The sequence below is a fragment of the Corythoichthys intestinalis genome, chromosome 21, assembly GCF_030265065.1.
Source record: "Corythoichthys intestinalis isolate RoL2023-P3 chromosome 21, ASM3026506v1, whole genome shotgun sequence".
Lineage (NCBI taxonomy): Eukaryota > Metazoa > Chordata > Actinopteri > Syngnathiformes > Syngnathidae > Corythoichthys > Corythoichthys intestinalis.
Window position 1 is genome coordinate 7,916,820 of NC_080415.1, and position 27,093 is coordinate 7,943,912.

The 27,093-nt window shown below is 38.4% G+C and overlaps 2 protein-coding genes across 5 annotated transcripts in view; one reads left to right on the top strand and one right to left on the bottom strand.

Moving 5' to 3' along the window:
- The window catches only part of mrtfab (myocardin related transcription factor Ab), an 85,814-nt gene extending 82,510 nt beyond the window's left edge, over nt 1-3,304 (bottom strand). For 2 of the 3 annotated variants that reach the window (XM_057825524.1, XM_057825522.1), the window contains exon 1: nt 104-338. The gene's annotated coding sequence lies outside the window, so the exon portion shown is untranslated. Of the gene's footprint in view, nt 1-103; nt 339-3,170 lie in introns of those variants that run through there. The other variant, XM_057825523.1, reaches the window with a different exon arrangement.
- Nucleotides 3,305-7,964: 4,660 nt separating this feature from the next.
- The window catches only part of get4 (guided entry of tail-anchored proteins factor 4), a 45,914-nt gene continuing 26,785 nt past the window's right edge, over nt 7,965-27,093 (top strand). For both annotated transcript variants that reach the window (XR_009061703.1, XM_057825347.1), the window contains exons 1-6: nt 7,965-8,191; nt 8,934-9,012; nt 14,759-14,840; nt 16,658-16,807; nt 16,882-17,020; nt 17,105-17,245. Coding sequence is in view for 1 of the 2 variants with exons in the window: in XM_057825347.1 (XP_057681330.1) it covers nt 8,052-8,191; nt 8,934-9,012; nt 14,759-14,840; nt 16,658-16,807; nt 16,882-17,020; nt 17,105-17,245 (731 nt within the window). In the remaining variant the exon portion in view is untranslated. The remainder of the gene's footprint in view (nt 8,192-8,933; nt 9,013-14,758; nt 14,841-16,657; nt 16,808-16,881; nt 17,021-17,104; nt 17,246-27,093) is intronic.

Sequence of the window (27,093 nt, forward strand, 5' to 3'; positions counted from 1 at the left end):
GCCACTCATTCCTAGCCGAATTCCAGTTAAATTCTGACGTATAACAAACTGGGATCTAGCTATCGTCATGACTGCGGTGAAGGAAATATGCTATTAGTCTTACTTATCATGCTCGCCACTCGTATGTTTTGTCTGCGAAGACACAAGTCAGATACCCCGGCCGCTGCCACTTCCTGATGACAAAGGAAACTTTACCGGAAAAACCCTCCTCTTCGTGGTGGAACGCCTCAGAATGCCTCTCCTGTCTAAAGGCACCTGCTCTTGTTAAAGTTTATTCTGTGAAATTGTCACGAGGGCACATTTTACCAAATGTATTTTTCTGTTTGTTCTATTGAACGTTACCATACTGAAACCGAAAGCATGGATATTGCAAATAATAGCATGTGGACGACAATGTACATTGCCACCTAGGTATTTGCTGCTCTCTAGTGTAAGGTGGAAGTACTGCAGGTACAAAAGTGAACCAAAGTAAGCAAACTATTACTGTAGTAATCAATATTGTTTAAAAAAAAAAAAAAATTCTTGTATAGTTATAAATAAATAAATATATAATTTAATACGCTGTTAAAAACGCTAAATTAATGAAACTGAGATAAATAAAAACATTCACGCTGCTTACGGCCCCAAGTAGTGCTGCAACGATTAATCGATTAACTCGAGTAATTTGATTAGAAAAAAGCTTCGAATCATATTTTGCTGCTATGAGTATTCGTTTAATTAGAGTGGCGTTGTAATAGTTTGTTTTGTTTGCATTTAGTTTTTTTTTTTTATTAAGGTGGATACGCTGCCCTCTAGTGTTAACAATGAATATGAAATAACTCATATTCATGGCTGAATCCAGCTGCTCCCTGTTAAGACCGACATAAGGTAAGTTTTTGTTTTAGCTGATAAGTCTTTTTATGCATTTGTAATTTAGTTTATAGGTACATTTATCCTTTTTTTGTGGGAATATGTGTTTGAATGATTTGTTAAGAGCATCGTAAAATTATTTGGGTGGATATGATGCCCTCTAGTGGCAACAGTGAATATGACATAACTCATGTTCATTGCTGAATCCAGTTGCTTCCTGTTAAGACCGACATAAGGTAAGTTTTTGTTTTAGCTGGTAAGTCTTTTTATGCATTTGTAATTTAGTTTATAGGTACATTTATCCTTTTTTTGTGGGAATATGTGTTTGAATGATTTGTTAAGAGCATCGTAAAATTATTTGGGTGGATATGATGCCCTCTAGTGGCAACAGTGAATATGACATAACTCATGTTCATTGCTGAATCCAGTTGCTTCCTGTTAAGACCAACATAAGGTAAGTTTTTGTTTGCGCTAATATGTCTTTTTATGCATTCGTAATTTAGATTATAGGTACATTTATCTGTTTTTTTGTGGGAATATGTGTTTGAATGATTTGTTGAGAGCATTGTAAAATTATTTGGGTTGATACGCTGCCCTCTAGTGGCAACAGTGAATATGACATAACTCATTCAACATTGCTGAATTCAGCTGCTCCCTATTAAGACCAACATAAGGTAAGATTTTGTTTGCGCTAATGATCGATAGCTATAGGACTGGCTGTGATAGCTCATGTTTCAGTGCCATTGACAGTGATGTGACAGCCATTGAGGTAAATGAGTCATCATTTGTGCAAAACTACATATGCATATCAGAGGTGGGTAGAGTAACCAAAAAATGTACTCAAGTAAGAGTAGCGTTACAAAATAATATTACTCAAGTAAAAGTAGTCATCCAAAAAATGTACTCAAGTACAGGTAAAAAAGTATTTGGTGAAAAGAATACTCAAGTCATGAGTAACATTGTGGATAACTGCTAATTTTAGTTTGATTTTTTTTTTTTGTGTAAACAATGGTATTTGTTTTTCTCAGCACAAAGTTATCTATATGAACTGTTGTTATAATGATACTGTACAATAACCCATTACATAACCACATTAAGCCAACGTAATAAGAAACAAAACAAAAACAAAAAAAACAAAAAAAATTGAATTCCGGCAAGAGAAAAAAATGACAGAAATGAAGCATTATTCATCCAAAGAGCATGAGTGCCCCCTAGTGGAGAAAAAAGTTCCTATTTTGAATAGTGAATAGTTACTTCATAGTTACTATTATGAAATTAAAAGGCTCATATCTCATGTTTTCTGTGGTCAATCGGTGCCAAACAAAAACTGGGAGAGAGGTTAAAATCCGCGCTTTCGAGTCATGTTGAGGGCATTGCTCTATGTCAAATATTTTATTTTTTATGGTGCTGTAAAGATGCCATGTATTGAACAGGCTGGCATGAGCATAGAATGGCAAGCTTCCGTCTGATTGGTATAATGGAGTCATGTGATTATTGTTGTGATATCTCATTGGTGAAATTGGTAGCGCTACTCTTGGCATCGGTGGCAAAATCTGGTATGTAGAGGAAAAAATGTAACGACTCTTGTGTAGCCCAAAGCAGCGGCGTAAAAGTAGCGTTTTTTCTTCACAAATCTCATGTAAAAGTAAAACGTATGGCTTAGTAAAACTTCTCATAGGAGTACATTTTTCTCAAAAAGTTATTTAAATGTGATGGAGTACATGCAACCGTACACAAAGATTAAGAGATTAAGGGTGGCGGGGGCATGGCACCCCTTTGTGGTCTAAAATGTCATTGCATATAATTGACTTTCCAATTTATGAAGTTAAAATTAAGACTTTGCCAGTAAAATGTTGTCTATAAAAGTTTAAAGCAATACAATGAACAAAAAAATGAATGAAATGAATAAAAAAATATTTTTATAATGGGTCAAAATTATTTTTCAAACAGATCTAGCACCTTAGAGACAGTCATTTGCTTTGCTTAGCCCCCCCAAAAAACACCTGAGGACAGAAGAGGCAAGATGGATATACTGTACATAATTTTTTCAAACCTAAGTTTTCAAAAGTGAAAACAACTACAGAGCCGTGACAATGCCGTGACAACCCCTTGAGAACGGAACAATACAGATAAAAATATATATAAAGTCAGTTCAGACAAATATATACATTAAGTCAGATCATTTTCATACAGCACATATAAATATATACATGAAGTCAAATTCTATTCACACAGAAACACAAAAGAACATGAATACATAACTCCATTAACAGAAACTATGTCAATTAACGCAAACTAACAAATAACACAAACTAAATTACCTCATTGGCCGCTTCACTCCAGAGGAAATTAGTTCAGCTTCAATTCTTCGATGCACTATGCACTTGAGATGTTTCCTTGTTGATCTTAATCAGAGGTACTGAAAAGTTGTCTGTACTCTAGTAGTGTTCATCAGATAATAAACTGATGTAACGCTTAATAGTGCCCCTGTCAACTTGCGACAGTGAAATTTAGTTCCCACCCCATATCAAAGAAACTAAATACTTAACATTACACCCCCAGATCAAAGAGTCAATTATTTATTTCTAGTTTTGTGTTAGTGTAGTTATGTATTCATGTTTTATGTTTCTGTGTGAATATATTTTGACTTCATATATATATTTATCTGTGCTGTATGAAAATGATCTGACTTAATGTATATATTTGTCTGAACTGACTTTATGTATATTTTTATCTATATTGTTCAGTTCTCACGGCATTGTTACGGCATTGTCAAGGCAAATCAAGTTCTGTGATTAAAGCCCGTAAAAAAGAAACAGCTTGGTTCGTCATTTCGACAAATGTTCCTGGCTGGAATATTCCGTCAAAACGGATGCGGTTTCGTTCCGGAGTTGAACGTGCTGACAACAAAGTCGGACAGAAATTATCCATGAAAATGAAATGTATCAACCTATGGAGATCCGGATGTGGATTCATACTCAAAATGAAAGTGGAAAAACACACTTGACTACAGGCTGATCCAGCTTTGATGTAATGTCCTTTAAATAAGTCAAAATGAGGTTCAGTAGTGTGTTTGGCCTCCGCATGCGTGTATGACCTCCCTGCAACGCCTGGGCATGCTCCTGATGAGGTGGCAAATGTTCTCCTGAGAGATCTTCTCCCAGATTTGGACCAGGACATCACTGAGCTCCTCGACAGTCTGAGGAGCAACCTGCCGTCCTGTAGGAGACTCCAGGAGACAGGTAGTTACTCCAGGAGAGCTGGACAGGGTTGTAAAAGATCCTTAAACCCTCAGCAGGATTGGTATCCACTCCTTTTTTTCAAGGAGGAACAGGATGAACACTGCTAGAGCCCTACAAAATGACCTCCAGCAGGTCATCGGTGTGAATGTTTCTGACCAACCAATCAGAAACGGGTTCCATGAGAATGGCCTGAGGGCCTGACATGCTGTAGTGAGCCCTGTGCTAACTACCAATCACCATAGAGTTTGATTGGCATTTGCCATAGACCACCAGAATTTGCCACTGGCTCTGTGCTCTTCATCGATGAAAGCAGGTTGAACCTGAGCACATGCGACAGACGTGAGAGGGTCCGGAGAGCCCATGGAGAATGTTATGCTACCTGCAATTTACACACAGACCTCTACAGGCTAGATGATGGCACCCTGACTGCTATCAGGTATCGGGATGAAATCCTTGGACTCATTGTCATAAGTTACGCTTGTGCAGTGGGACCTGGGTTCCTCCTGGTCCACGACAATACCCAACTTCATGTGGCTGTAGTATGCAACGGGTTTGCTCAGTGGAAGGTTGACTCCCACTTGGTATGAAGGAATACAACGGCCCAATGGGCAGTGAGGTCTCACATTTTGACCTGTTTATAAAACATGCTATCAAAATGAGAAGAATTTTGAACAGAGATTTGCTAAATTATTAGCTTGCTAGCTTAGATATACAGTGGTACATCAACATACGATCGATTCGACACACGATCTTTTCGACATACGACGTAAAAACCTGTAATTTGTTTCTACCCCCAACAACATGCCCAAATACGACGATTTATGGCAGCGCCGCAGTTTGTTTTTTTCGCAAAAATGGACGCACGGCGGATTTTCTTGTGAGAGAAATCAGCATGGGTTCCAGCAATGTTAAAGCAGGTGATGAAAAAAGTAAAAAGGTGAGGCTTACCATCGAATGAAGATAGAAATGATAGAAAAATATGAGCGTGCTGTCGGCGTCCATAAACTGGCTCGACAACACGGCAGTAGAATGTCTAAGATTTCGACCGTCCTCCTCAGACCTCCATTCGCCAGTCTTTATAAGTTAAGGTGACAATGTAATATCGCCAAAAAATGGCCAGTTATGTCAGGTTTTTAATGATTTTTTTCAGAACTTGTGCAACACAACATGCCTACTGTCCGCCCCAGCTGAACATGAAAAGTGAAAGTAAAAAGTCCTCTAATGCTATTACTTCAGCCACGCAGTGCGTTCAGGTACACCACGCAAAAAACACCCGCCACATTAGAACCCGATTCGTTACAGGTATTAATATTACTATTATTATATTTTTATTCCGATTTTTATTCATAATTTATTTGTTTTGCAGTGTGTAATTGCCACTTGTAATGGTACCAGCTAGGGTTATTCCGATCATGTTTTTTTGCTCCTGATCCGATCTCGATCGTTTTAGTTTGAGTATCTGCCGATCCCGATATTTCCCGATCCGATTATTTTTTTTTTGCTCTCGATTCAGTTCCAATCATTCCCGATAATTTTTCCCGATCATATACATTTTGGCAATGCATTAAGAAAAAAATGAATAAAACTCGAACGAATATATACATTCAACATACAGTACATAAGTACTGTATTTGTTTATTATGACAATAAATCCTCAAGATGGCATTTACATTATTAACATTCTTTCTGTGAGAGGGATCCACGGATAAAAAGACTTGTCATTCTTAAAGGATAAATGTGACTTTGTATATTGTGACTAAATATTGCCATCTAGTGCATTTGTTGAGCTTTCAGTAAATGATACTGTAGCCATTTAACTGTTCTGCCCAAATGCATGATAAGAAGTGCAACCATGACTGTGCGTATTGGCACCAATTGATATATCTTCTCTGCGTTGGGAAATAACATAGGGCGTAAAGAAAAAGACCAACTACTACCTTTCTTCCCCCACATTGCTTTCCCACGATATTTCAAATTATCGAGAGAGGGATTTTAAGGCTTTAGCCAATTAAAAAAAGGCTCCATAGACTGCCAAAATTCACTCTACTCATTTTACGCTGCCTTATAGCTCTATATATAGGTAAATCGGCGCCATTATAGATTGAACGCGACAATGCGTGAGTGGGTCGTGCAGGGCATGCGTTAATTGCGTTAAATATTTTAACGTGATTAATTAAAAAAAAATTAATTACCACCATTAACACGATAAATTTGATAGCCCTACTTTAAGCCAAAACTAAAGACTCTGGATGAGTGTAAGACATTTTGTCTGTAATGTTAAATACAATTAGCGAACGATTTAATTAAAAAATATATATATATTAAACCGATCGATCGGGACATCTTTAGTACCAGCAGTATTTATTAAGGATTTGGTTTATGTTTATGGGCTTTGCTTGACATACGACCATTTCGATTTACAAGGTCATAGAACAACTTATGTAGCTGACCACTCTATCGTTTTTGAATTTTGAATGAATTTTGGGGGTGGGGGGGGTGGGGGGGGGGGCTTAATTATCAAATTCTGAAGGGTTCAGTGAATCCACATGTGATACTTGTGGGGTTGGGTACTTTCAGCAAGGTTAAGAACCACTGCATTAGGAGCATGCCAAGGCGTTGCAGGGAGGTCATCCAGGCACATGGAGATCACATACACTACTGTGCCTCATTTTGACTTGTTTACATGAAAATTGAATCAGCCTTTAGTGTTTTTTTCCACTTTCATTTTGAGTAAGAATCCAAATCCAGACCTCCATGGGATGGTGCTTTTGATTTTCATTGATAATTTTTGTGTGATTTTGTTGTCAGCACATTCAACTATGGAACAAAGTATTTAATATTAATTAAGCCTGTCAAACGATTAACATTTTTAATCGAGTTAATTACAGCTTAAAAATTAATTAATTGTAATTAATCGCAATTCAAACCATCTCTAAAATATGGCATATTTTTCTGTAAATTATTGTTGGAATGGAAAGATAAGACACAAGATGGATATATACATTCAACATACAGTACATAAGTACTGTATTAGTTTATTATAACAATAAATCAACAAGATGGCATTAACATTATTAACATTCCCTTAAAGCTATCCGTGGATAGAAAGACTTGTAGTACTTAAAAGATAAATGTTAATACATGTTATAGAAATTTTATATTAACACCCCTCTTAATATTTTCGTTTTATTAAAATTTGAAAAAAATTGATGAAAAAATAAACTAATAGCTCGCCATTGTTGATGTTAATAATTACACTTCTTACTCATGGTGCTGAAAGCTATAAAATCAGTTGGAGCCAAGCGCCAGCAGAGGGCGCCAAACACACACACACACACACACAAAAAAAACAAGTAACAAGCGGACATTACACTGCTGTCCTTTTAATCTGAGCGGGCCATGTGCGTTAATTGCGTCAAATATTTTAACGTGATTAATTAAAAAAAATAATTACCGCCCGTTAAGGCGATAATTTTGACAGCCTTAATAACAACATTTCATTAATTTATATCTACAAGTGTTACATTAGTGTTCTCTTTTTTTTTTTTTTTTTTTTTTTTCAGTGTTACATTGACCGCTGACCAGTACGGTACCTCTGTTTATACTTTCCTTTCCCTTTTCGTTGTGCTTCTACCCGATGACGATTAATTAATTCTTCTCGATTTATCAACATTGCTACATTTTATTTGTTCAGATATTGTGATAATGGCACTAGAAGCACTTTGTAGTGAAATTGACTCCATACCATCTCTTTCTTTTGTGTTATAGTCTTTAAATTATTTTGTTTTTGTCTTATAACGTCTAAATTGCAATGAATGCAATTGTTTGCCGGTAACTCTACCTACGGCAAGTGAAGATGATCAAGTTTCGCGTGACTTCTTCCGGTTTCCGCTGTCAACATTCGGGCACGGGCAGTCAGTCACACACACAGTCAATCAGCACCGCTGCGGAGCTACGACGATGTCGGAGCAGGAGTCTCTGAGGTGCTCCAGCGGGAGAAACCGTGGTGGCGTACAGAGAGTTGAAGGCAAACTGCGGGCCAGCGTAGAAAAAGGGGATTACTATGAAGCACACCAGATGTATAGGACGTTATTTTTTAGGTAAGAAATGACAATTACGGCCTCGGTTGCCGTTGCTAGCAACTCGAGGCCTGCTGTATTCTAAATCGCTCTCGCTTCAACCTTGCTTCTCTCACTTTCGAATACCATTGGGGGAATCTCACCATAGACCCGCCCATCCATGTTGTTCCGGTCATTTGTTTGGACGACGGAAAAGTCAATTTAACTGTGGTCTGAATATGTACTACTAGCAAAGTGCTAGCTAGCAGCATTGCAACATGTTTAGGAACTAAATTATGGAAGTTTCAATTTGGACTTGCTCAACAACACAAATATAACATATACGTTGATGTGTTATGAGTTCCAAAATTATATTTATGTTTAGATTGTTCGCGCAAAAGAAACTGTTTGCAGTTGCTCACCAGATGTGCTAGATATGCCAGGTAGCCAGCCATCTGGACTGAGCTACCTTGACATACCTTTCTACGTCTAATTTATTGTACTTAGTGGAAATAGTAAGTAAATGAAATGAATCATACATTGTTAGTGGTTTGTAGTTAATTTTTTGATAGAAACTTATTAGCAGCCACTCCCCCTTTATTAATTCAGTCTCAATACAAGCAACGTCTTCATTGGTATTTAGGAAGGATTCACAAAATCCAACTGTTCATAAAAAATACTGTGTTGTCAGTCTTTCACTTAAGCATTTCACACGAGCATATCCTAAGCTTTTTATATTTTAACTGTTGATATATTCAACTGTGACCTTCCTGCCTGTCAACAGGTACATGTCACAGGCAAAACACAATGAAGCCAGAGAGCTGATGTTCAATGGTGCCCTACTCTTCTTCAGCTACAACCAGGTAATGCTCTTCTTTAATATTCTCACCCAAGCACAACTCCAGAATAGCAGCAATCATAGATTCTCATATTTTAACACCACATATTAAAAGTATACTTCCTTGACTAATTTGTAATAATGTTTAGGGCTGTCAAACGATTAAAATTTTTAATCGAGTTAATTACAGCTTAAAAATGAATTAATCGCAATTAATCGCAATTCAAACCATCTATAACATATGCCATATTTTTCTGTAAATTATTGTTGGAATCGAAAGATAAGACAAGATGGATATATACATTCAACATACGGTACATAAGGACTGTATTTGTTTATTATAACAATAAATCAACAAGATGGCATTAACATTATTAACATTCTGTTAAAGTGATCCATGGATAGAAAGACTTGTAGTTCTTAAAAGATGAATATTAGTACAAGTTATAGAAATGTTATATTAAAACGCCTCTTAATGTTTTCGTTTTAATAAAATTTGTAAAATTTTCAATCAAAAAATAAACTAGTAGCCCTATTCTGTCCTCAATGTGTGTGAGTACACAAATTGACAGATAGCGAACATAAGTTCCAAAAAGAAATCAGACGTTGTGGCAAAGTTGCATGGGCTTTACTGAAGTCATCTCTTTTTGACAGGAGCACGTTTCTTGTATTTTTGTAAAACTGAAAATAACAAGGCAATGTGTCAATTACTTGCATAAATCACAAAATAACATAAAATGTACACACACGTGTCCATTTGAGCAGTAGCACTAGCCAGTTAGCTCACAAGCATCTAACAATGTAACTGCATTTCACCATATATGTGAACAAATTCAAATACACATCATCAATAACTATCTAATGCTCATGAATATAAGCAAAGGAGGAATATAACTCACAAGCGATGCATGTATTAGACACAAACAGTGTGATGGGGCTATGAGAACTGCCACTGAATACTGGATGCGGACGTTAGCTGGTCTGAATAGCACTGTCTATTAGTGTGGGTTCGCGTCGACATATAATCACGTCAGAAAAGCGCGCCGAAACCCAAATAATCAGCTGCACTGAATCGCCAGCAGAGGGCGACATTACGCCACATAACATATGCAAGTCACACCCAAGCGCCAGCAGAGGGCGGAAAAACTCCATAAAACACAATTAACAAGTTGGCCTTTCACTGTACTGACATTTAAATCTGTCTGAGCGGGCCTAGTGCGTTATTTGCGTCAAATATTTTAACGTGATTAATTAAAAAAATTAATTAACGCCCGTTAACGCAATAATTTTGACAGCCCTAATAATGTTATATCATTGCTTTGGCCAAACATTGACAATTTGCTGACTTATTATAGCACAGCAAACGACATTCTCTTGGGTTAGTAGCCGACTGTGTCTGATCCCCCTTGTGCCCCCCGTGACAGATTCGTCACACCGAGTTCTGGTGTTTTTGCCGTCAAGCATCTGATTATCAGCCGATAAATGACACGTGTGCTGTTCAGTCTCTGATAAGGAAGCATTGCGGTATTGCTGAGTGACACGTAACACGTAACGAGTAACACGGCTATTTTTTGCTTAAGTGACATCCCAAACATCTGAATAATGTTTTCCTTTTACAAAATAACATGAACAACCAGCCAAATAGAGCTTTTGATAGCAAAGTAACAATTTATTCACACTTACCTAACTGAGAGATGACGTTTGGTGGCTGCGACAGCGGTTAAACTTTTCTCTCATTGCCGACTGTCTCGTAAAGATGGATTTTTTTTCAGTCTTTTTTTTTTTTTTGTGGTGACCACTGTCTCGTTCGCCTGGGGAACTTATGTTCCTGGGGAGGAACTGGTTTGGCCGTGCTTGTTTCCGTGCAGGACACTCGAGCGTGCGGTGGACCTGAGCAGCAAGCTGCGGAGGGGCTCTGCTAACTTCCCTAATAAAGTTGTACTGTTTGAATTGGGTTGTGAGGTCTTAACAAATGTGCTACTGCCCTCCAGTGGCCAGTTTTATTGCTTTAAAATTGATTTTGAGGCTTGTTTTTTGTTTCGGCGAGAGATCGGAAGCTCTAGATGCTTCTTGTACAAAAAAACGCAAAAGACGTATAAATACGTTTGTGGGACAGTTAAGCATTTAAAAATAGAACATCTTTATACGTTTCTGGGAACAAATGAGTTAATTAGGGCTGCAGCTATCGAATATTTTAGTAGTCGATTAATCGATAGACTAGTTAGTTCGAATAATCGAGTAATCGGATAAGGAACATGAAAAATTAAAATACCTGAGCTGAGCCTCAAACAGTATAAATTTTAAAAAATGAGGATCTATGTAAAACAAAATAACAATTGGCTAACTTACATAGAAAAAGTCCACTAGCTTAAATGCTATAAAATGTTAAAAGTTTAAAAAAAAATTTTTTTTTTTACAATGCTCTAAACAAACAAATGGTTCAGACACATATTTCCACAAAAAATGGCTAATTATACATATAAACTAAATTATGAATGGATTAAAAAACATTAGCTCAAACAAAAACTTATGTTGGTCTTAACAGGGAGCAGTTGGATTCAGCCATGTGAAAAGAGGCAGACCAGAGGGCAGTGTATCCACCCTAATCAATAAAACTAAATGCAAACACTTTCGAAATAAACCACTACAGCGCCACTTTAATTAGACGACTACTCAAGGCAACAAAATTTAATTGGAATATTTTTTCTAATCGAGTACTCGAGTTAATCGATTAATCGTTGCAGCACTACTCTTAATTAAAAAAAAAAAAAGCAGCATGAAACGTTTAAACTGAATTTATTCTCATGCTGGCTTCCCAGCTAACATTGTTGTTTTTGTCACTGATGATGATAACGAAAATATTTCATCAACAAACTATTTTTCATGACGATAATGCGCTAAAAATGTGTCTTGGGAGACCAACACATAAAGCAACAAATGACAGTTTGGACTGACATTAAGGCAACTACTGAAATGTGCCGTAGTTTCTGTCATTTTTTTGACAATGTGTGGAATTTTCTTGTTGGACGTGTAGTAAGTCAGTCTGCTTTGTAGCAGTGTTTGGGTCGTGTCACTCGTGACGTGCTGCGTCACTACCCTGACCGTAACCGGTGAGTGGTGGCTAACTCACTAAATACCAAAGATGTATAAACAATGATGTTCTTTAAGCCAGGCTGCATTACAGGCAGCTTGTTTTGAAACACGTGGTAAGATTTGTTTTCCTATCTCTGCAAGAAAGAATAGGCAATGTTGCTTGAGCTTTCAAAGGTCTGCGCTCAGTAATCACGACGTACGAAATCTAACTCGTAGGGTTAGCATAGCATTCGCGTTAGCATTAGCATGAACTTTAGCGTAACAAGCGTCCTCTTAAACTGTTGTTTTTGTTTTGTTGGCGTCGGCTACGGCTTAAAGTGCCTGTGACACGAAAAAGCATGTTTATTTCATAATACACGCGGTATTTTATGCTCCTGAACGATATGGACCGCTTGGATGTGTGTGGAAGCGATCGCTATATTTATTTAGTTTTTTGAATCCCGCGCCAGGAAAATGAGTGACTTCCGGCTTCGGTCTTGCATTAAGGAGGAGGGCGCTGTGACGTGTACGGTAGAAGACGTCCTCTTCACGCTACAGTGTACTGTTGTGTATGAGGACGAAGGATTCAGCTGATTTTGCGGATTAATACGTTTATTTTTCGCATCACGCCAGCCAAACGGCTGCGGAAAAATCATTCTGTATGAGGGAGAGGCGTATGCGCCTTTTTGGAGTTTCAAAAGGTTCCCATTCACCGTGGATATTTACTGTGGGACCATTGGACTTACGATGAAGTGAGTAAACATCTTGTTTTGTATTATGTCAAATACGAATACAGCGATTACAAAGTAAACACTACAAACTTCCTTTAAATGAAGGACTACTTACGTTTGATCATTGATAGGCATGTAAAAAGCTCTCCTAATGCATTAGCAGCAGCACGTTAGCTGCGTTAGCTCCAGCCACCCTCCTCCAGGGAACGAACTGTAAATTGCTCTCCGCCGGGCGGTTTGCAGATCCAATAAGACATTCGACAACCGGGTCGTCATGTCAAATAATCCAGGATAGCTATGTGTGATTTTCCGCTTTGAAGACTTTGAAACATCACTCGGTTCTGGTTAGCATGTTGGCTAGCTGTCACGCCTTCTGGTTTGTTTACATTCTCCGAAGCCGGGGAAGGGAAATGACATATGTCCGATTTAGGTGTCATAAAATATCGTTCGGGAGGTGCGACAGTAAAGGTGAAGTCGACATTTTTGACCATTATGGAGTAATTTTGCCATGTCGTCCTGAATAAATGCATTTTTATTATTTCATATTCCATTCAGCACAAGACTGTTATTTGTCATGACCATGCCATTTATTTAGCAATTGGGGAAAATACTTGGATAAAAAGAGTATCCTGTAAAAATATTGAAGTAAAGAGACAGAAACAATGACATTTTGCCGCTCTCTTCGTCGCGTTTTCCTCGTTGTGAATAGTTCCCCCTCAACGGGCTGACTGGTCCTTCTCAAGCCATTTATATAGCTATTGGGGAAAAATACTTGGGTAAAAAGAATATCCTATAAAAATATTGGAGTAGAGACTCTGAAACAATGACATTTTGCGGCTTTCTTCGTCGCGTTTTCCTCGTTCTGAATAATTTCCCCTCAATGGGCTGAATAGTAAAATCGATGAGCCAAGTCTACCGCTGACGTCATCCACCTGTTGGGGACGCTAAAGCCCTATAATGGTAGGCGTGGCTAACCGGCAGATTAAAAGACTAATTTCTCGTCATCTGTGCTTTGCTAAATTGTTGTATATAGTCGAATCGTCTCAAAATATGATTCTAATTCACATAATAATGACATTTTAGACTTTTTTTCTCGTGTCATATGCTCTTTAAAGTATTAGTACTCTGTGCTTCCGTTGCAAAAAAAACCATTGGAAAATCCTCCCGAAGTTGGCGTTTTCCTTGTTGAAGCTACAATATAGCACCTGTCAGACTTGTATCCCGCTAAATTCCCGTGAAAGATGACGCAGGATTAACTCATGTCATGACTTTCAGACATTGGGAGATGTACCAGGAATTACCAGGGTTGGACTCTTTCAGACTTGTCCCGAGTTGGCGACTCGGTGCTGTGTTTTTCATAACCCGGACATTACATCATTTTCGGTTGGTTTGGCAACAAAATAAACCACACTTTGTCATGCCGCGTTCCGGGTAAGCCCCGGACATTATACTGGGAGGCGACCACGTTTAATGTCCGCATCATCTCCCGTGTCAGCCGACCCGGGAAATTGCTTTCAAACACGAGGGCTGCCCGTTTGAATCCCGGGAATTCACCGGAGTTCACGGAATGTCTGCTGTTAATCTTCATTCAAAATTGTTGGAAACTTTTTTTTTTTTTTTTTTTTTTTTTTTTTTGAAATAAAACCTATGTATTTTTATCGACAAAAACATTTTGGATATTCGTTGACTTAAACTACACGAACTACACTTTTTGAAATGACCAAAATGTGACGAAGACGAATAAGTATTTCATCCAAAACACAAAAATTAACAGGGTTGCCGAAAACAACACTGCCTTTGTGATCTCTACAGTTGTAGGAAATGAACATCCATAGTCGCTAAATGAAAAGCTATGTTATTCTACTAATATATTTGTATAAAACAGGTCTATCCTCTAACAAATGCAAGAACACACCCTACTTTCTATAGGTGAGTAAGTCACTCAGTCCATTATATTTTTCTCTGCAGCAAAACAGCGCAGCAGATCTTTCCATGCTAGTACTTGAGGTGCTGGAAAAGTCCGACAGCAAAGTGGAAGAAGATATATTAGGTGAGCGATCCCCTAACACATTCTAAATCAGGGGTGTCAAATGTACGGCACTCGGGGTTGTTCTGCCTGTCGGGCTTGTTGTAGCTCATTCATTAGAAGAACAGTAAATGAAATATAATGCATTATTAACTCATCACATATAACTACCGCAGCACCAGAAAGAAATAGTCATTAAGAAAAGTAATAAAACACATAATTACGATTAAAAATCCGTGCAAAAACCCAGCAAAATTCATTTTACGAATTGGTCATTGCATTGTCATGTCCTATAATTGCCGGCCTGTATTTGTAATGATTTGGTCGCCCACGACTTGCTCTTTGTAGTAACTAGTGTAAACATGATTTATTTGTGAATTATGTACAGACATTTTGGGCTTGTTTAGACTGGCAGCCAAAATCTGATTTTTAGGCTACGTCTACACTAGGACATAATTTTCTCCTGGGTAATTTGTCGACTATTTTTATACCTGTCCACACTTAGGTTTAAGGTGCGTTTAAGGCGAATGCAATTGAACACATCACGCAGGAGTGAGAGTGAAGGGAGAGCACACTTGGCTTTTATGAGCAGTCGCCGAGTTGTGATTGAAATAATTCTTCAGAAAACAGCACAAGCCTGACATCATTATTTGGAATGTTAAAATCGATGCTCAGTTGCCCTGTCACCACTTGGAAAATAACAAATAGAAGCATATGGTGTGGCTCTGCGTATATTTCCTGGAAGCCGCAACCAGGAGTGCTTGTGCATAACAGTGGCGATTCTGGAAGTGGCGACAGCTTTGACTGACAGAAATGTCATGGAAAAAACTGATCACGCGCCTCTTTGACTGGGGGTACCAGGCAAGTCACTTTTCGAGGTTTAATTTTCCTCTACGCATTTTTATACACTGATGTTCGGTCGGTGTGGAGTTAGGAGGGGCCAGCCCGGCAGCTGGCTGATCGGAGACAATGCGGGAGACGAGCGCTGTAAAAACGTTCATCTCCGCGTCATCCGCAATGGGAGGACCACAAATGGGCACTGAATTGAAGCATATTATTGCGACGTAGTTTGAAGGTTCAAGAAAAATGTGTAGAAAAGAAAATAGGAGCAGAAATGCCACTTCGTGATCGCCCTCCTCCATTGTTTGCGATGCCGTCATGCCGAACTAAAAATGGTGACGGCATGACATCACTTCTTTAGCATCCGATTTTTGTACGGAGACAGCAGTCCATATTAAGCGGTGGGTAATATTACCGGCTTACATTACCCGTCTAACAACTAATCCGGATAATAGGCATACTATTGTAGCCGAAATGCTGTATAGTCCAACTAATTTCACGCTTAAGGCCATTATCCGTCCGAGTGTAGACGTAGCCTTTGTCTCATTTTAATTTACTGTATTTTATTTACATGGGACATTATGATGGCACTTCTTCTAAAACTTCAGTTGAAGTTCTTCTCTTATTTTCACAGAATGTTTATTTTATTTGGAAAACCTTGAAGTTGTTACATATATCATTAGTAAAGCATCCAGTGGGGTATTGCAAGACAGTGGGCAATAATATGATAACTTCACGACCGCATGTATTGGAGTGATAACATGATCGGATTTTTGGAGTTGGACAAAATATCAGTTAAAAGGTCTGTATCGGAAAACCAAATGAACAGGAACTAACCTGGAAATGCCCCAAAATTTAACTTATTTAACCAAAAATAAATTAGCCCCGCCCACTTGAGATTTAATTGCCATAAATGTGGCCCACGAACCAAAATGAGTTTGACACCCCTGTTCTAAAAGATATGTTGAGTCGTCGATGATGTTGACATGTTTGTTGAGCAGAAAGTCTGGCCAAGCTGTTCAGCCACATGGATCAGAACTCTCCGGAAAGAGTAGCGTTCGTGTCTAGAGCCTTGAAATGGTCCACGGGGGGCTCCGGAAAGTTGGGGAATCCAAAGTTGCACCAGTTGCTGGCTGTCACCTTGTGGAAAGGTACTTAAGAAATATTGTATTCAATTGTCAACTGTTTCAAATGTCACAATCAAAATCACATTTTGACTCCGTAGAGCAAAACTATAGTGAATCTCGTTACCACTTCCTGCATTCGTCCGACGGGGAGGGCTGCGCACAAATGCTGGTGGAGTATTCGTCCTCCCGAGGTTTCCGGAGCGAGGTGGACATGTTTGTGGCCCAGGCAGTCCTACAGTGAGTAAAACTGTACACGTAGTTGGGAAAAAATGCATGCAGTTGCAAGTATCAAGACAAATGTTTACCTTTCTACTCTGACAGGTTCCTCTGCCTAAAGAACAAAAACAGCGCTTCCGTCGTGTTTAGCACGTACACAGAAAAACACCCGTCCATAGAGAGGGGTCCACCATTTGTTCAGCCCCTCCTTAACTTTATCTGGTTTCTGCTGCTGGCAGTGGATGGGTGAGTAAAAGCAGCATTTAAAGCCTTCATGCTTTCATTGAATTTGATGAAAAATGGATTGGACGTCTAGTGCCTTCATTGGCAGCCAATGATTGCCATGTTAAGGTTAATAAACAAACAAATATATAAATAAAAATAATACTTAGTAAATGGAAGGGTTAGATGAGCACATTATCTCTAAAACAGATAAATTGGTAAAAAATGTGGGTTTGTGCCAGGGCCGGCCCAGGCCATTTGGGGGCCCTAAGCAAAATAATGCAAAGGGGCCCGTATTTTTGGCCCACCATTTTGTCACAGTATACTGTGAAACCCATACATGCAATCCAACCCATACGTCCATATTTTGTATATTAATCATATTTTGTTGCACTGTATACTTAAAACTTCTCCCCTCAAATGATTGTCAGTACTTACAGTAGATAGCGCCAAACCTTTTTCTAAAAGAGGAAAGAAAGAAGTTAAGGAAGAACTTTTATTTTTTTTTAAAGCTTGTAATCAAGTATCAAAACTCACAAAAGTCAAATAAAGCAAACTGTAGTTAAAAGAACTTTTATTTTTTTTTTAAAGCTTGTAATCAAGTATCAAAACTCACAAAAGTCAAATAAAGCAAACTGTAGTTAAAAAAAAAAAAAAAAAAAAACAATTGCCAGATTGGGGGCCCCCAAGTGGTCAGGGGCCCTAAGCAGCTGCATAGTCTGCGTATAGGCTGGGCCGGCCCTGGTTCATGCTTATGTACAGGGTTTCCCCTCTGATTTTTTTCAAGCTTCGGTGGTGGGCGGCATCGGAGTCGAACCACCTCACCATGTCGTGCCACGGCATAATTACGTCATATCGTGACAAACAAATTTTTTTTTCACATTTTGTTTCCCAAGAAGAACCATAATAAAGATCTATTTTGAAATATTTCATTAGCCAGGCTAATGTCGTAACTCTCAGCTACGGTACATGCACGTAAAATGCGTTGCTGATTACAGCTACAGTGCCTTTCAAAAGTATTCGGCCCCCTTGAACCTTGCAACCTTTCGCCACATTTCAGGCTTCAAACATAAAGATATAAAATTCTAATTTTTTGTCAAGAATCAACAACAAGTGGGACACAATCGTGAAGTGGAACAAAATTTATTGGATAATTTAAACTTTTTTAACAAATAAAAAACTGAAAAGTGGGGCGTGCAATATTATTCGGCCCCCTTGTGTTAATACTTTGTAGCGCCACCTTTTGCTCCAATTACAGCTGCAAGTCGCTTGGGGTATGTTTCTATCAGTTTTGCACATCGAGAGCCTGACATTCTTGCCCATTCTTCCTTGCAAAACAGCTGGAGCTCAGTGAGGTTGGATGGAGAGTGTTTGTGAACAGCAGTCTTCAGCTCTTTCCACAGATTCTCGATTGGATTCAGGTCTGGACTTTGACTTGGCCATTCTAACACCTGGATATGTTTATTTTTGAACCATTCCATTGTAGATTTGGCTTTATGTTTTGGATCATTGTCCTGTTGGAAGATAAATCTCCGTCCCAGTCTCAGGTCTTGTGCAGATATCAACAGGTTTTCTTCCAGAATGTTCCTGTATTTGGCTGCATCCATCTTCCCGTCAATTTTAACCATCTTCCCTGTCCCTGCTGAAGAAAAGCAGGCCCAAACCATGATTCTGCCACCACCATGTTTGACAGTGGGGATGGTGTGTTCAGTGTGATGAGCTGTGTTGCTTTTACGCCAAACATATCGTTTTGCATTGTGGCCAAAAAGTTCAATTTTTGTTTCATCTGACCAGAGCACCTTCTTCCACATGTTTGGTGTGTCTCCCAGGTGCCTTGTGGCAAACTTTAAACGAGACTTTTTATGGATATCTTTGAGAAATGGCTTTCTTCTTGCCACTCTTCCATAAAGGCCAGATTTGTGCAGTGTACGACTGATTGTTGTCCTATGGACAGACTCTCCCAGATCTCTGCAGTTCATCCAGAGTGATCATGGGCCTCTTGGCTGCATCTCTGATCAGTTTTCTCCTTGTTTGAGAAGAAAGTTTGGAAGGACGGCCGGGTCTTGGTAGATTTGCAGTGGTCTGATGCTCCTTCCATTTCAATATGATGGCTTGCACAGTGCTCCTTGAGATGTTTAAAGCTTGGGAAATCTTTTTGTATCCAAATCCGGCTTTAAACTTCTCCACAACAGTATCTCGGACCTGCCTGGTGTGTTCCTTTGTTTTCATAATGCTCTCTGCACTTTAAACAGAACCCTGAGACTATCACAGGGCAGGTGCATTTATACGGGGACTTGATTACACACAGGTGGATTCTATTTATCATCATCGGTCATTTAGGACAACATTGGATCATTCAGAGATCCTCACTGAACTTCTGGAGTGAGTTTGCTGCACTGAAAGTAAAGGGGCCGAATAATATTGCACGCCCCACTTTTCAGTTTTTTTATTTGTTAAAAAAGTTTAAATTATCCAATAAATGTTGTTCCACTTCACGATTGTGTCCCACTTGTTGTTGATTCTTGACAAAAAAATTAAATTTCATATCTTTATGCTTGAAGCCTGAAATGTGGCGAAAGGTTGCAAGATTCAAGGGGGCCGAATACTTTTGCAAGGCACTGTACATTACCCCTCGTAATAATACGAGTTATTTTTCTCGTAGAAATAGTATGACTTATATCTCGTAGTCCTTATTTTTCCTTTCATTACTACATTAACACAGCAATAATAGTCCTTCTGTTAATGGACAAATGGCGTAGGTTTGCATAGGGAGAAGGGTTTCCCCTAAGATTTTTTGAAGCTGTGGTGGTGGGCTGCATCGGAGTCCGACAGCCTCACCATGTTATGCCCCGGCAAAATTGCGTCATAGCATGAAAAGTGAGATTTTTTTCCCCCAAGAAGAACCATAACAAAGACCTATTTGAAATATTTAATGAGGCAGGCTAATAGGTACATGTACGTAAAATGCGTAGCATATAACAGCTACGTTACCCTACATAATATTCAGACTTTTTTTCTTGTAGCAATAGTACAACTTACATCTCGTAGTCCTTCTTTTTCCTTTTTTTTTGTCCCAAATAAGTACTATATCACCACAACAATAATAGCCCTTCCGTTAATGGACCAATGGCGTAGGTTTCAATAGGGACGTTAGGGAGATTACACTAGCAACTTTTCAGGATGCTCGAATTGTCCCCACCAACTTTTAAGCGTTTATTTGCATTACATACTGAGTTCATTTATAGAGGTCATTTATATTGTCTTCACATAGTTTGTAAGGATAGAATTTACCCTACCATTTTTGAGTGAATTACTTTCATTATGTTCAGACTTACACTGACAGTTTTTTTCCTCAAACGCACGATGACTAGATAAATCCCCTTGTTTTCATTGTAAATCTACCAGAAATAAATTATCTGGTAGTGCTTGAAGTAAATTTTAATAAAATTTCTTGAAATAAGTTTATTTTCAGCTAGCTATTTTCTTAATACTTATTTTAATCAAAAACTGAGGATATTTAATCTTAACAAAAAAAAAGTTTTTTAGTCAGAAATGTTCTTAATTTAAGAATTGATATTGTTCAAAACATTATTTGAAAGCATTTTCCCCTTGATTTTGGTGAAAAATGACCAACCTTTGGATGTATGTGCTTAATAAGAACAAATATTTACCTAAAGTAAATTGAATAATCTGACCCATTAAACTGTTAACTAGTCTTAACACTCAAAACAAGATGGAGGAAATTATTCGACTAGATTAAAAAAAAAAAAAAAAGACGTTATAAATTTGCAGTTTGAAAGTTAGTACAAGTCAATACAGATTTATTTTTGCATTGATTATTTAGCCCATCAATTAATTAGGTTCAAACAAATGTAGCCCTGTCCTCCCGTTCACCCAATCTGTTTGGTTTTATTAATATCCCGTTCCCAGCAAAAAGTGTACAAAGCCCATTTATCAAGGTTTCGCCCGCCGTGATTCCGTCCGTTCTGTCCAAGACGGCCGTCCACCGCTCACTTTTGCCGAAAGGTCCGGTCCAAAATACTGTAATGCTCCGGATGGGGGTAAGGAGGAAAGGAGTCAGTATTGCCTTACCCACTTTATTGTGGCAACAATAATAAAGAAAAACAATGACAAAATAACAGCGGGCTGCCGCGACTTGGGACCGCTATCTCTCGCTAGCTCGCGCGTTGTCCTCCTCGCTTCCTTCTACGTCACAGCTCGTCTCTTAGGGAGGCCGCGCATAATTAGGGACATTGCAATACACAATGAATGGGTTGCCGCTGAACCCCTGACACTTGGCTGCTGCTAGTTTGAAACGGACTTAAAAAAATAATAATAAATAAATAAATAAATAAATAAACCTCTTTTGCCAGTCGTGGCGGCTTTTATTTTGGTGTGGCGGCGCGCCACAATGTTTTGAATGTACGCGAAACCCTGGGGACGTTAGAGACATAACACTAGGAACTTTTCAGGATGCTCCAATTGTCCCCACCAACTTTTAAGCAACCTTATTTGTATTTTATAATGAGTTCATTTATAGAGGTCATTTAGATTGTCTTCACATATTTTTTAAGGATAGAACTTACCCTACCATTATTAAGTAAATTGATTTCAGTATGTTCAGACTTACACTGACGCCATTTTTTCCCCTCAAACGCAAGTTTGATTGGGTGATGACTATTTAAATCCCCTTGTTTTCAGTGTAAATCTACTAGAAATAAGTGAAATTATTTGACAGTGCTTCAAGTAAATTTTACTCAGATTTCTTGAAATAGGAAAAATAGCTATCTGAAAATAATCTTAACACACTTATTTTAAGCAAAAAGTGAGTACATTTAATCTTAAAAAAAAAAAAAAAGCTTTATTTCATCAGAAATTTTCTTAATTCAAGAAGTGTTATTGTTCAAAACATTATTTGAAAGCATTTTCCCACTTGATTTAGGTGAAAAATGACCAACCTTCAGATGTATGGGCTTAATAAGAACAAATGGTTGGGGTGTAACGGTACATGTATTTGTATTGAACCGTTTCGGTCCAGGGTGCTCGGTTTGGAACGGAGGCATACCGAACGAGTTTCTGACGTAATGTAAAGTGCTGTCAAATTTAGCGCGTTAACGGGCGGTAATTACTTTTTTGAATTAATCACGTTAGGGCTGCAGCTATCGAATATTTTAGTAATCGAGTAATCGACTGAAAATTCTATCGATTAATCGAGTAATCGGATAAAACAAATATATTTTTAGGTGAAGCGCAATTATAGATATACATGAGAAAACAAGATATGTTATCATTTTCAGTCAATCAATGTCTTTATTTTTGATGTGTATTGTTGAAAACAGCCAACAATTGCATCTCAGATGTAACTAGAATAAAAAAAAAAAAAAAAAGACTGATTCACTGCTTTCACTCAAAAAACCTTTAGATCTTATTGTAAAAAAAGTATATATATATATATACCTAAAAATGCCTTTACGCTTGATAACACACATCACTTAAAAGTTTGGATTTTTTCCCACGTTTTTCAATTGAATTTCTATTTGTGTCAAGCCATTTTTAAGTTCTAGTTAAGTTTTAAGTTAGTCTAAACTGTAAGTCCTGATAGGATTTTGAGTTTTTGCACTGTTCAAAATAAATGTATGATACAGGCTGTATTGGAGCACATTAGGGACTAGTGCTACTTGGTGTTTTATCCAGCAATGACTACTGAGCTAAAATTGATAGTTGGCATTATTGAGTTTTTATTTGACACACTCATCACTCCACAACGCTATGTTATGTTAAAGCCTGTATGTAAGACACGTTAGCCACGCATCGAAAGTGGTCTTAATTAATTGAAACCTAGCCCTCCGCAGGGCTAACGTAAGGTGAGCTAGTAGTGACAGTAACGTTAATCTTATATATTAGCACTTAGCGCTCTTTATTAGCGCTTAGCGCTCTACTGCTTTAAGATGGCGGCTGTTTGCTAATGCTGCCCAGACGCGGCCTAGTCTGTCATTGTGCATCTAGTTCAACATACATGTGATCTCTCTGAGACTCATCAGACGCTACCTGCAACTAACGTAGCATGTGCGGGCTAGTATTTAGCAACGTCGGCGTCGTTTGTAGCGGTTGTCGGCTGCAGTAAGTTTTTTTTTTTTTTTTTTTTGCTTCTTCCTCTACGCACGTGACATCAGCGCGTTGTCCCGCATTAAAAGTAGTCCGAGCAAAACGTGATGCTTAGAGCTGTCAAAATAAACGATTACTCGAGGTGAATAAAATTACTCGGATCAGTTTTTAAACTCGAGTTACTCGAGTTGCTCGAGTATTCGTTTCAGCTCTAAATCACGTCAAAATATTTGACGCATTTAACGCAAGCGCGGAATGCCCGCTCATGCATCCAATAATCCTACTGTTACGGCTCGCTAAGGGCGTAACATAAAACGAGAGACACACACACACAAGTTGCAAGTGAACACAAATTTATTCACACAAGTCGAACTCGCAATGAACAAAATGCGGCAGAAGCTGGCTTCATCGTAACCCCAGGCCAAAACAACAAACAAAATGAAACTACACTTAAACCCCACCCGCTAAGTAGACCCTGATCATAAAAAGGAAATGACAAAAAGACAGCTTCCTACACTAAACAAAACAGGAGATAACGAGTTGAACAAAAACGGCAGTTTATGCCTTCTGCTGCGGTGCTCTTATTTACAGTGGTGAACAAAAACGATCCAATAATGAATGAACACAAAAGACCTCACCGAAAAAGCGTGAGTGTAACAAAGTTGCGATCAAATGCACAGGTGAATGAATGGCGAGAAAACAACTGGCAAGGAGAGGAGGTACGCGGCACGTATGCTGCAAATGCGAACTCTCAGAGTGTTGACAGCGGCTAGTTTTTGAAGTTGGAACCCTTCCTCGGGTGGCCCATCAGCGGCGGCGACGTCATCTTCCCATTGTTCTGCCACAATCTCCTTCATCGGCGAAACGTCCTACATTGGTCAAATTTGACACCCAAAGTACTACCGTGCGCTCTAAACTTGTTTTGTTTAGATGCATACAGGTAGAACGTACTACAAAAATGCCTTATGAAAATACTCAAATGTAGTTACATCAAATAAGGACGGTTTAAATACGCTACGTGACTAATGTGGTCAACTGCTTCAAAGCTAACACAAAAAAACATATTGGTTAAAGTATGAGAGGGTAATACTTGCAAAAAGTATTTTTGAGGCAATGAAAAGGTTCTAAAAAAACTAAATAAAAACAAAAATAGTGAGTACTCGCCGCTTCTAACCGATGTGCGCATGCGTCCGAATGCTTGCGCAATCGCGCTGAGCATTGTGTAGGACGTTTCGCCGCGTAGTAAGGAATGGCCGAACACTGTCCGGCGTCATTCAGAGTACGTCACGTTGGGAGGGGAGCAGCCAGCTGGCGGACGTGACGATCAGCAGACAGACAGTCTCAAAAAAGATAACAATTAAACGGCCAGGGCTGTCACACCACTCAGAAGTGCAGTGAGCAGCGTGGGTAACGGGTAAATGTAAACATGGAAGAAAATCAGGTTGGCCCTCTGGGTGGGTAATTCAATTTAAAAAAGAATATAGATGGAACAACTCTCAGAAAATGTAAATAAGTTGGTTTGCCTCAGCGAATGGCTAGAGGATGAGTAGCGAAGAGGGCCACATTTATGTGTACACTACACACACTTTGCACACATTATAAATAATACTGTTTTTGTTACTGTTCTAAGGCTCTGCTGTGTGTTTTTGCTGAGAAGAAGAAAATGTCTTCAACAGAAAGAATGTTAATGTTAATGCCATCTTGTGGATTTATTGTTATAATCAACAAATACAGTACTTATGTACAGTAGAGCTGTCCCGACATAGTCGACGTCATCGATGACGTAAATCCGTTGACGAGCACAGCATCCCGTCGACGGTTAATGAAGGGTTAAAAAAAAAATATGCGTGGAAAGTTCAGAATGTCGGCCGTTCTGTATGCAAGCAGGAAAAGCGGCACAAAGCTAAAAAAGCGCACCAGAGTGTCCAAAACATTGACTTATTTCAAAGAAACAAAGGAGGGTACAGTCTTGTGTCCTGTCTCTTCAATGCCAAGCTTGGCTGCACGTCGGCCGTGAATAAACACCGAAAGCGCCGTCACCCAGTTTGTAAGTCCATCTAACTAACTAACGACATGTTTTATTGAAGTTGCTGAGCCTGTCGCGATATGCAATGAGTCCATTTATCGCACGGCAAATAAAAATGAGGGCGGTAATTTTCACGGCTGCGTTTTATCACTGCGCGCGTGCGTGCGTGAATACATTGGTGTGTGCGTGCTGATGGCATATGAGACTTCAGTTCCTTACTCTTATCATCACGCAGTAGAATTAAAGTTCAGACATACAAAATAGGAAATCACATCTATGTTAAACAGTGTAACGTTAGCACTGCTAGACTGAGGTGAAAATGGGGGAAAAAGGCAACCTACTTTAGCCTGCTATAAAACATTGGCAGTCGTCTCGTGAAAGCAAAGTTGCGGTTAAAAGATGACACTTCAAACATGAAAAATCGCTGGTTAACAGCATTTGCAAACAAAACAAAAAAAATGAAAGAAAAAAAAATCTATTACTGACACTACATGCAATGACAAAAAGTGTTTTTTTGCGGAGTGTAAAGCTGAAGATAACCGTTTAGCAAACATACTTCCGGTGAACATTTCAAAATAAAAGCATGTCGTGTTCGTCATGTAAATAACGGTTTCTGGAGTTAATCCCACATACTTCATAATTCAGATTCTACATTAAGAATACCTTTAAAATGACCCCCTTTATGAAAAATGTGATTGGCAATGAATAATTATTATAATTGTTATAATACTATTATATATACTACTATAATGTTAATGCTAGGTGTTTTTTTTAAGAATTGTTTTGAATCATGTGGGAAAGGCGAAGTCAGTGTTCTGAATCTGTTTACATTCCATTCTTTTGCACTAGTTAATGCTATCATCATTTGAGCTCATTGTTTATTTGTGATTTATTATTGTTATTTACGTGTTTATTTGTACTTTAATAAATAATTTAAGTGTTCTGAAATGTTTTTGTGAATTGATAAGCGTCAACAAAAATTTCATTGCCAAATTAGAAAAAAAAGTTTTAATATTAGATTAATCGACTAATCGTAAAAATAGTCGGCTGACTAATCGGGAGAAAATTAGTCGTTTGGGATAGTGTACAGTCATAAAGTTAATATGAGAAACTTGAAACTGTTCAGTGTTGCGACTGTTCAATTTTGCACATCAGATATTTTTTTTAAAAGAAAAAGTCTGAGTCAATGTTATTTATTTATTTTTTTTATTTTGGTTTTTCAAAATATCTACATTTCAGAATATTGTATTTTCTATTTTTGAGCAGAAGTCTAGCTTTGTATATGTATGATGTTCCTATTGTTGAAAGCACAAGGTGATGACTCACGGAGAGGAAATCCTTTTTTCAGTGAAACAGATATATTTTTGTATATTTTTCTACATTCAACATCATTTGGGAGGGTCTTAGCTTTCATATGAGCCATTTCTGAAACCAATTGAAGAATTAAAAGTCTGGTTATTAGGGCCCGAGGGTGCGAAGGCCCTATTGTTCTGCAAAGGATTATCATTCTTTTTCTGGCAAATGAAAATGGCCAATTCGGAGGTCTTAAAATGCTCAAAAACTCTCCAAAATTCGCAGCAAAACATGCGGATTCGGAAAATTCGGAAAATTTCGATAATTTGGCAATGTTGTGAAAAAATATCAAAAAATGGCTCAGTCGCGCCCCTGGAATTTAAAAAAAAAAAGGCCTCTCCGTTTAGGTTTTTTCAACGTAGAGCGATGAAATTTGGGGAGTCGATAC